General features: G+C 35.0%; 1 protein-coding gene across 1 annotated transcript; it reads left to right on the top strand.

Annotated features, from left to right (window-relative positions):
- Positions 1-3,983: 3,983 nt before the first annotated feature.
- On the top strand, positions 3,984-7,961 carry LOC112520035 (putative disease resistance RPP13-like protein 1). Its single transcript, XM_025128340.1, has one exon. It carries the CDS (start codon positions 3,984-3,986, stop codon positions 7,959-7,961), a length of 3,978 nt encoding a protein of 1,325 aa, XP_024984108.1.
- The last annotated feature ends 4,153 nt before the right edge of the window (positions 7,962-12,114 follow it).

Here is a 12,114-nt window from a genome sequence, read left to right as displayed (position 1 = left end):
AGGATTTCATTCTTCTTTAAATGGTTTGTATGCTATGAATCCATTTTCTTGAAATTTTATACCATGTCACGCCAAACGTGGGTCGGTGGGTTTTTGTTCAGTCCCATGTTGGGGTAATTAGTTTTGTTCTGTCTCATATATCAGGCGCATCCTTAAAACCATTATAGTGGTTTCGGCCAGAGTTTTGTTTCTTCACACCTTTCCTTCCTCCAAACTCGTATTTCGAATCCTTAAAACTCATTGCTTGCTCCGTATTACCTTCTCTTCTTGTTTTTTAGCTTGCGCTTCTTGTTCTCTCTTGCCTTTCTTCTCTAAAATCTCTCTCTTTTCTACAAGAAAGCAAGTCATTGACATCTATCTATTGATCTTGATTGATATCGATCGAAAATTGGTGAATCCATTCTACATCTTTAGGAAAACTAATATTGCCAAGTTTATCAAGCATGACGTCCTTGGATTTTAAACTGTCATACAAATTTTTTCATCGATGGTCTATAATTGGAACCATAACTCTTATTTATTCAAATTGTATTAATATATAAAGACCAAGTGTAACATATATCATCGTTAAATCTTATCTTATAAAACCAGTGGAACTTCAAAATTGTTAAAATTCATGGCTCCCGCCGCATTGCGCGGGTACACAACTAGTATATATATATATGTTACCATGGATGGGGATCAACCGGGGGTGTGGTGCTTACCGAGATGGAAGAGCCAAGGGGAAGGATAGAAGAGGTTGGCCCCATGGGAGAGGTGCTTGTCTGGTTTGTTTCTGTTTATAGACATAGGTTTAGTGTACACACACACACACACACATATATATATATATATATATATATATATATATATATATATATATAATTTTAAATTATTGATATGAAATTAAAATTTAAAAAATGGTAAATGACTAAATTACCCTTGACTTAATGGACCTGTTTAACATCATTAGCCTCAGGGACGAAAATTAAAACAAAATGGAAACCAAAAGGACAAAAAAAATAGTTTTTAAAGACCAAGGACGAAAATTGTTATAAACATCAACTATAGAGATGAAAATCGTTACAAACATCAAACCACAAAAATGAAAATCCTAGTTTACTCTTTTTTTTTTATAAATTCAAATCGACTTGTGTAACACCCCAAGCTCAGAATTTGAGAAAAAAAGTACATATAATTTACCATTATAGTGCAACAAATGATCGAGTTAAAATAAGAAATTACCTTATCTACTCTAGGGTAATAACGAGTTGTCATAAATTAGTCAAAATTTATTGTTTGACAATCAAGTCATTAATGTAAACATTGATTTTAGAATATGTAAGGTAAGATCGGGTGAAATCCAAATAGAATACATGTATGAGAGTAATCAAAACTTGCAGAAATCCAAAAGTTGAGCGTTAAATATTCGGGAAATTCATAAAAATTCCAACTCTATTCAGATTTCCAAAAGAAAACATAAAGTTCAACTAATTATAACTGAGAGGTTGTGTGCATACCTTACCTCAATTCCTAGGGTCGGGGTCGAGAGGCTCCAGCTTGTGATAGATTTAAAAGCAGGAGCAAGCAGGCAAAAATGCCTAATTAAACTTCAACGTAGTTTCAGTTATTGTCAAAGTTAATTGATACTTAACGACCCTTTAACAATCAAGAGGTTACATGGGATCGATATTTGGTTTTTGCATAACTATATTACTTGTTGATATCATATACGTGCGAGTAGACATTTTCCAAACATATGCTGTTAGGAACCATTTCTATTGAACGTTTAATCCTAATGTTTTCTTTTCCAGTTGTGATACTAATTGCTTAACTCTTTATCTTGTGAAGGTACTATTTTCTAGTGAACCAAAGGAGACAAATATAAATTATCGAGTTAGATCCTAAACCGAAGAAAACATTTAGATTAAGAAGGAAAGAGCAAAGTAAAGTGAAATATTGAGATGATGAGGTATTGAATGGAGGAAATCAACAAGAAGCCCCAAGAAAACATGATGAGATGAATTTGAGATTGAAGCAATGACTAAGAGTTGTAGCTAATCATTCAGAACAAGTTACCCGTTAAGAAAAGTGATCCATGAAGCTTCACATTGCCCTCCAAAGTTGGAAAAGTAGACAGACTAGATTATGTGTTCTGAAGGCAAGTATTAACTTATTGCCATTGTCAACATCCATGAAGTTATGTATATGTAAGGCAATTCCAACAACTGTGACTCTTTAATTAGTCAACGTAATCGTGGTATATCTAGAGGGAAAGATTGAGGATGTCTTAGTCCCAGTTGTCAACATAGCCACTAGGCTAATATTGTTTATATATTGTTGGAAGTTGTCGACAAAGAGAAGATGATATTATAAACTCCTATTTATGCACTTGGTCTTGAGTACGCATTTTATCTTTTTAAACCATGTGTTGTAATACGTTCTAGTGTGATTATGAAATAAATTAAGGTCTAATGTTATTCCCAGGTTATATGTATGGTGTGACACCCAACGACAATTACAAGATGTCATCACATTAATGCTGATTCATAAGTTTTTTAAAATTTAAAAACTCTTATCAAGACACGTGAAGATAAAATATTGTATTTTTTTCATCTGCTCACATCCAATGTTTTTGGATAGAAACGATTCAATCCAATTACTCATTGCATGTTGGATTTTTACAGCCAATCAAATTCATTACCTGTGTATTGGACTTTGGGTAGCTCGTGTGGTACTATAGTGGTAACGTCTTAGGGTAATATTGATTCAAGTCTATTTGGATTCGTGTCCCACATCAGTTGTGAGTTAGAAATACTTATATGAGTTCCATTGTATATCCTAGGTTGTTAGTTGGTAATAATTTCTTATCATGATTTCTGGTTAATTTGGAAGTTACTATTTCGGGAATTACCAAAATAATATTTGAGCATGTTAAGTGGCTCTATTTGTGTTATTCATTGATTGATAGTTCTAATTGTGTAACATGCATAATAAAAGATGATATTCGTCATCAACTAGTACACACAGAATTAGAAAATTGTACAAAATGTAAATTTAACATCCTCGATTATAAAACCTAAACATCATGTTTGTTAGTACAAGAAGAAAAATCCAAGGGTATTAAAAAACATACTCCAAGGAGGATATGGGTGTAGAAATGTTAGCCATATATGTGAGACCCCAAATCAACTGATGGATAAGTGATTAATTACTGTTGATTATAAACATGCACAAACTCAAGAGAATTCAAATCCCGTCGGTTCGAGTAAAAAAGAAAGCAGAAACCAGTCTTGTAATTTTATATTAAGCATATAGATTTGAAGCTTTTAAGACTTGGTTTAGTTTCAGTTCATATACTTAGGTTATATTTGGCAAACTAGCTGATGGTTGATAAGCTAGCTAGTAGCTGATAAGCTAGCTAATGAACAAATCAAGTTCGGTAAAACTAGCTGATGAGAGTGTAAAATGACCAAAAAGGGTATTTTGAAAAATTAATCAATTGTATTATTTCAAAATATAAATGAAACAAATCTCTAATAATATAATATCTTAACTAATACAAACATGATGGTAAATAAAATTAACAAAGTAATCTTCACTTTAGGATGAGATGCACCGGATAAATTATCGTATCAAGCGCGATTCATGGATGAATTTGAGATTAAAGATAATAAAGGGTTCAGATTCATTCTTATGTTTCTTACTTTAACTCTCATTTTCACACGATCTTCGTCTCAATACATAATCATAATAAAATAAGTAGGAAATAAAAAGGAAATTTGCTAGTGGAACATACCTATAAAGATCCATTAATGTGGTTGAGACTGCCAGACTGGACATCTCCACTTGTCCACAAAAAGTCTTAGCCATTTAAAAAAGTCTTGGCCATTTAAAAAAGTCTTCGTCCACTTCAAGTCTCTCTATACTCCTTGGCTTCATCTTCCAATTTCCATCCCTTTGAAATCAAAACCCCCAAGAAAGAAACAATCTTTGCCTTTCAAATGGCGGTTGCTGAAATCTTTCTCACCGCATTCATAACTGTGCTATTTGAGAAGCTGGCCTCTGTTAACGTGATAGAGCTGGCTAGATCTGAAGGAATTGATTCTCAGCTGAACAAATGGAATAAAACCTTGTCCCAAATCCAAGCTGTGCTTGCTGATGCAGGCCAGAAGCAGATAAGAGAGAGAGCTGTTCAATTGTGGCTGCACGATCTCCAGTGTTTGGCTTACGACATAGACGATCTACTCGATGATCTAGCCACTGAAGCTATGCGGCGCCAGTTGAATGAAGAATCTTATGCCAGTACTAGCACTAGCACTAGCACCAGCACCGGTAAGGTATTGAAGATCATGCCAACTTGTTGTACTAATTTCACTCCTCATACCATTATGTATGGAGGTCAGATGAGTTCTAAGCTGGACGAGATTACCACCAAATTGCATGATCTTGTTGAGGAGAAAAATATTCTGGGTTTGAATGTGAATGTTGAAAGGTCGAATGGGGGGAAAAGTAGACGGTCGGAGGAAACTTCACTGGTTGATGAGTCCATAATCGTGGGTCGGGAAGGGGATAAAGAGGCTTTGCTCGACATATTGTTGGTGAATGAAGCATATCATCAAAATGTCAGCATCGTGTGCATTGTTGGTCTAGGTGGGATAGGCAAAACAACTATTGCCCAAGTGTTGTACAACGAAGAGAAGGTGAAGGATCACTTTGAACTCATGTCATGGGTTTGTGTTTCTGAAGAGTTTGATGTATTTAACATTAGCAAGGCTATTTATAAAGATGTGGGTGGGGACAACAAAAAATTTGAAACTCTAAACCAGCTTCACGAGGCCCTTAAAGAAAAGCTTTCAAAGAAAAGGTTCCTATTTGTTTTAGATGATGTATGGAACGAAAACTATAAGGAGTGGGAGCTCCTCCAGCGCCCTTTTCTTGTAGGGGCAACGGGAAGCAAAATTATCGTCACAACCCGGAAGACTAAGGTTACATCGGTAATGGACTCTGTTAAAGCTTACCCTCTCGAGGTTTTGTCAAATGAAGCAGCTCTATCTTTGTTTGCTCAACATGCACTAGGTGAACAAAACTTTGACAAACATCCTACACTTAAGTTGCATGGTGAAGGTATCGTGTATAAATGTGGTAGATTGCCTTTGGCTTTGATGACGCTTGGGAGGGTGTTGAGAAAGAGAGAAAATGATGAAGAATGGAAGGAACTGTTGAACAATGAGATATGGAATCTACCAAATGAAAGTCAGATTCTTCCAGCCTTAAGGCTAAGTTACTATGATCTCCCTTTGCATTTGAAGCAGTTGTTTGCATATTGCTGCTTATTCCCCAAGGACTACGTCTTTGACAAGAATGAACTAGTCCTATTATGGATGGCAGAAGGGTTTTTGCAAGAGTCAAATGCCAACAAGGCGATGGAGAGTTTTGGTCGCGAGTACTTTGAAGAGCTCAAGTCAAGGTCGTTTTTTCAACATTTAGCTAATGATGAATCACGATATACAATGCATGGCCTGATAAATGACTTGGCCATGAGTGTTGCTGGAGAATTTTTCTTTAGATCGGATGATAAGATGGATAATAAAGCATCGGAGAAGTTCCACCATTTCTCATTTATTCGTCAACATTATGGAGTATATAGAAAGTTCAAGGCATTACAAAGAGCAACACGATTGCGAACTTTCTTATCAATATCATTGTCCAATAGGGTAGGTTCATGGGGAAGTTTTTTCTTATCTAACAAGGTTCTTGTTGAATTACTTCCCCAATTACGGTTTATAAGGGTGCTAAGCCTAACTGACTATTCAATCAAAGAGGTGCCCCAATCCATCGGTTGTTTCAAGCATATGCGGTACCTCAATTTTTCCCGAACTGACATCACATGTTTACCAAATCAAGTGAGTGACCTTTATAATCTACAGAGCTTGTTGGTATGTGGTTGTAATGAGTTAGAGAGCTTGCCAGACAGTTTTGTAAAGTTGATAAACCTCCGACATCTTGACATTAGTGACACTCGGTTGTTGAACAAGATACCTTTAGGGATTGGCAGGTTGACGAGTCTACAAACTCTATCAAAGGTCATTATTGAAGAAGCTAATGGGTTCAAAATATCGGAGCTTAAAGGCCTATTGCATCTTCGAGGTCAACTGTACATTAAAGGGTTGCATAATGTGAGAGATGGAGTAGAAGCAAAGGAGGCCGACATACAGCAAAAGAAGGGCCTCGATGATTTGGAAATGGAATGGACAAACAACTTTGATGTTTCTCGGAATGAAATGAATGAATATGAAGTACTTGAAGGGCTAATGCCTCATAGTAATTTGAAAAACCTGAAAATATGTTTCTATGGGGGAACGAAATTTCCAAGTTGGGTTGGGAATATCTCCTTTTTTGGGTTAACACACTTCACATTACATGGCTGCAGAAGTTGTACATATTTACCAACACTTGGACATCTAAGATCACTTCGGAAGTTGTTTGTAGAAGGCATGAATGGGGTGAAAACTATGGGTTCTGAGCTACTTGGACCTAGTAATTCTTGCCTTGGTATTGCATTCCCGTCGCTTGAAGTTTTGGAATTTAAAGATATGCAAAGTTGGGAGAAATGGTCAACTGGTGGTACTATTGGATCTTTTCCTTGTCTTCGTGAGATTTCTTTAGTAAATTGTCCGAAACTTGCCGAAGTGAAGATTGATTTAATACCATCACTTCGGATTTTATATATAGGAGGATGTTCTGAAGAGGTGTTAAGAAGCATGGTTGGTGTGTCTTCATCAATTCTTAGATTGACAATGTGGGATATTAAAAGACTTACTCAACTACATGGAGAAGTATCAAAACAACTTGAGGCACTTGAAGATCTACATATCACATCGTGTAATGAATTGAGATACTTGTGGGAATCAGATTCGGAGGCATGCAAGTTTCTTGTGAGTTTAAGGAAATTGGAAGTAAAATTTTGTAAAAAGTTGGTATCATCAGGAAAGAAAGAGGTTGATTCACGAGTTAGCATGGAATCTATTAGAGAAGTGATTTTCCATGGTTGTGAGGGACTAGAGAGGTACTATTGTCCAAATAGCATGCAGAGGTTGAAGATCTTGAAGTGTCCTTTAATGACATTGTTGACCTTCCCAGAACCGCAGGACGTCCCGTCCACTCTAAAATTTCTTAGCATCGACAAATGTGAAAACCTAGAAGAGAGTTGGCTTCTCAACAACTTCTTGTCATCACTTGAAATTCTTATAATTTGGAGTTGTGCTAATCTGAGGTCAAGGTCATTTTCTGAAGGATGCTTTGTTCATCTCACTACATTGCAAATCTGGAATTGTGATAACATAGAATCCATTCCAGATGAAGGTTTTGGCTTCCTTCCCCTGTTTTGCCTAAGATATCTTCGGATCTATAAGTGCAAGAATTTGAAGTCATTTCCTCATGAGCATTTGCAAAGTCTCACATCTTTGGAAGACATGTGGATACATGATTGTCCAAGTATGTCCTACTCCTTTCCTTGTGGGTCGTGGCCTCCTAATTTAAGAAGCCTAAGAATAGGATGCTTAAGTAAAGCCATGTCAGAGTGGGGGCAACAAAATTACCCAACCTCGCTTGTTGAACTATATTTATATGGTGGCAAAAATTCAGGAGTAGTTTCATTTGCAAAGCCTGAAGATGTAAGGAATAGCAACAATACTACTTCATCATCGTTTCTTCTTCCACCATCTCTAACTTCTCTAGAAATCAAAGGTTTTATGGATGTGGAATCAGTTTCAAAAGGCCTACAACACCTCATCTGCCTTGAAAAACTTCATATTGCATCATGCCCGAAGCTTAGAGATCTACCAGAGAAACTGCTTCCTTCACTTTCAGCTCTAAGTGTTAGGAATTGCCAAAAACTGGAAAAGAAGTGCCGTGGTGGAAAAGCCAAGTACTGGCCCATCATCTCCCAAATCCCCCTCCTTACTATATATGGCTCATAATGGTACGTCCTCTCCTTGTCCATCATCTTTGTTTTATGCGTAGTATAAATAAATTCAATGCTTGTTATGCTGAAAATGTGGAAAAGGGCTCTACAACCTCGTATTTATGATCATAAACTCATAATGTGTGTTTTATATGTAGTATATCCCTTTCCTATAATAAATACAAAATATTCTTCAAATAAATATGATTAATACTTCGTTTTAGTAAGGCTGCAATCTGTATTTTTTTTCTACTTCAAATAATCATTGCAAAATTATGGTAATAGTAATTTGAAGATTCATCTGTTCTGATTGTTAATTGGTAGTGTAACATTTAACTAGCTAAGCAAAACCAAATAGCCTTGTTAAATGATGCAAAGCCAATTGTTACATGTACTTCATATAGAATAAGTACTTCTTAACAACAAATACATGTTGCCTTTCATGTCAACGAGATGAAAAGACAAGTGTAATATTAATTAGAAGATTTATCTGTTTTGGCCATCTAATATAACGTTGTAATTAAATTTACGATTTTGTCGAAAATTATAATTTTGAAACTGTACATGCATATTCCAAAAATAAATGTAGCTTCATTAGATGAAATAAAATGTTTTCTTCTTTGAGAAGACAACTAAAAACAAAGAAACATAGACACACTAACACAGTAACACACACCCTATTAACCTTGAATGCATAATCATTAATACAAAAAAATAGGAACAACCATACACAGACTTTGAACTTGTAAGCTAAGTTGGGAATTATGTATGATGTGTGTACATAGGTGAGGCTTTTGCATTTGCCAAGATTTTTTCTGATAGAATCAAAGCAGGAAGGAGAATCAATGCCGTAGAAGTGGTATTGGGAGCTTTCAGGACAAGTGGAAAAAGATAGACTAGTTTTGTGTGTAATTTGCTTACAAGATACCGAAGGTTTCCACCAGATGAAGCACATTCGGAGTTGTGAAGAGAAGTGTTGGCAATTACTGATTGGAGATAGTTCTATCATTATGTGGTTGTTCATAACTTCCAAATCTGGTTCCAAGTTCTGTCTGTTCATGTAAGCTTTCTTATTCCAGGTTGTATAGGTTAGTTGATGACTCATATCTGTGATTTTAAGTTTGACCTTCTTGTTGGGATTTAAATTTTCTCTCTCTTATTGTTGATGGTACAAGAAGTTTAATTGTGTGTGTGATGCCCTAATTAGAGGTTCATGTCAAAAAAGTTTGGTCTTGGTAGATATTTTGTTGAGTAATGAAATCAGAGATCCAAAACACATTTCAAGGTGATAACAGGAGTAGTAGGTGTGTTCATCCAAACCATCAAACTGCACAAGGCTATCTTTATCTATATTATTGGAAAAGAAGTCTACCATGATCAGGAGGATTATACGAGAAATTGATATAATCTAGAGGTTATTCTCTGCATAAATATTGCTCATTAATGGGTCAATAGAAGATAATTCTATAATTTTGCTATCATTCATGGAGAATTCTACTTTCATCTCACCACATTGAAAATCGGGAAATGTGACAGCATATAATCCATTCCAGAGAAAGGTTTTTGGTTTTCCTCCCCTGGTTTGACTAGATTCAGCTCAGTTGCTGCAAGAACTTTAAAGTCATATCATCCTGAGCATTTAATTTGCAATGTCTCACAACTTTGGAAGACCTGTTGGTAAGTATTTGCCCAAGTGTGGACTACTCCTTTTGTTATGGATTGTTGCCTCCTGGTATAAAGAGCCCAAGGAAACGATTCATAAAAGTCCATGTCAGAGTTGCAAAATTTCCCAGCCTCACTTGTTGAGCTAGCTTTATTTGGCGAATTAATAATTATAAATAATAAGATGTATTATAGTTTGTTCATTGTTTCCGTTTCAAGGACAACTCGTTCATGATATTTTATGACATCGAATTATTTCATGTTAAAGTATAACAGGATGTAAAAGTTTCGGAAATTCCTTTCTTCCGCATACATTTTGGAGCTAGTGTTGGTGTTTTCAATGTCGGAGTTTTTGTTTAATTGGAATGGGGCATGAGAGGTAGCAGTTTGAAAGGTTGTGTTGATTTAATGTTATGGCCCACCCTGAAAATCCAGGCAGAAACTAGTTCTTTTTTGTTGAACTACCAAATTGCAGACAAGACATAAAACACCTAGCTTTGTGAAAGCTATAAAAAAAACTTGTATATAGAGGAGGCTTCATATATGCATACTTAAACTTTAATGGCCACGAAAACTATACAAAACACACATGAAAGCATCATGCCTCAAGCAAGGACGTGGCACCTCAGATCTCTGACCTTGTCCTAGTAAACCTATATCCAAGAAGTTACTCTACCTAGTATTCTCTTGCTTTTCTGATTGACATGGTCGATAGTGATACTCTTTAAGCATGTATGGCTTAATACATGCCAAATACGCTTAGCACTTGTCTCTTTAGGGCATCTAGCAATCAACATATGGTGCTTAAAATGCCAAAATTCATCAATGTAGAAACATTTTCCATGTCCATTCAAGATGCCAAAAACACTAATATTACGCCCTAAACACAGTATGCTATCATATCAACGATGACGACAAGAATCACAAAGGCTGAAATGATAGAAGAATATAAAATAACGAAAAAGCCAAAAGATTAAACTATGATTCAAGAGGGTATGACCTATCTCAAAGAACATTAAAGAACTAATGACACAACCATGTTAGTATCTCTGAGAAAAAAAGGATCACGGAAAGGTTTCACTCTCCTATATCACATACATATCCAACAACGATGATGTGTGGAACAATCTACAAAGGAATTATGCATGAAAGAAAAACATCATAAGCAACATTCAACGATTTCACTCAATATTAGTTCATAAAATCATAATAGCATTCAAGATATTAAACTGTAATCTGCTCATAAAAGTACAACTTCAGATATTATGTAACCAGTAGCCAAAATACAACGCGTACATCAAAAATGGGAAGTACGTTCACCTGAAATCAGAGAGAGCTTGCGGCATCCATTTGTTAATCCTGATTCCAACCCTAGTATAAGTTTGCAAACTACAGAAAGTAGTAAAATGGCCTATTTTCACAATCGCACAGCTTTACTTCAAAATTCAAACGACATTTAAGCAAAACCTTATTCATTGAGCTCTACATCCGAAACCATTTCGATTGTAATTTAACGGCCGCTCAGAATGGAGGTACATATATAATTTACCTTGAGGAATCACGATCACCGATTAGGATGAGCTTGGAGAACTTGACGCTGCAAAACAAAGACAGGTATACGGACCATAGAAAGAGAGAATTCATGGAAGGGAGATCGGTAAAAAGAAGATAATGGAAGGGAGATCGGTAAATGATTTAAATGATTCAAGTTTGAGTATCACTCTACTTGAACTTAAAAACCCAATTTTCGAACTCGAACTTGACTCTAAAATTTGTGACTAGTAAAAATTAAAGCTCGATTTAAACTCGATAATTATTTCTCAAGCTCGAACTAGGTTTGAATCGACGAGCTCGAATCAAACTCATCCATTAAAATTTATGAAAATTTAGGGTATTTTTGTTATAAATTTTAAAACTTAAGTGTTCTCTTTTAGTTTTTATAAAAGGGAAAAATCTAAAAAAACTCAATGGACTTTAGTATTTATAATGATTAAGTTTTTGGACAATTTTTTGGACAATTTTTTGAAGCAAATAAGTCTTTGGACATTTCAAAACATGTTAAATAACTCCTTGGACAATTTTTTGGAAYAAATAAGTCATTGGACATTTCAAAACATGTTAAATAACTCCTTGGACAATTTAAAACATGTTAAATAACTCATTAAACAATTTTTTTGGAACAAATAAATCCTTGAACAATCCAAAACATGTTAAATAACTCCTTGAACTTTTCTAAAACCTGTTGGATACATTATTATGACTTATACAACTAGTTATGTGGTAAAATAGTGAAAATAGTGAAAAAAAGTCCCAAAAAAAAAGCCAATGAACATTCATATTTTGAACAATTAAGTCTCTAAACATTTTTTGAACCAAAAATGATTTAAATCTATAAAATTAAACAAATATAACAAAAAAAATAATTACATTTAAAAAAGATTTTTGATAAAATTTATTTTAATTAAAAGTAAAATATATTTAGTCAGTGATTTTTCAAACTAAAAAAA

Source organism: Cynara cardunculus (assembly GCF_001531365.2).
Source record: "Cynara cardunculus var. scolymus isolate 2C chromosome LG 10, CcrdV1, whole genome shotgun sequence".
NCBI lineage: Eukaryota > Viridiplantae > Streptophyta > Magnoliopsida > Asterales > Asteraceae > Cynara > Cynara cardunculus.
Note: the sequence above shows the minus strand (reverse complement) of the source record. Positions and strands in the feature narration are given on the sequence as shown.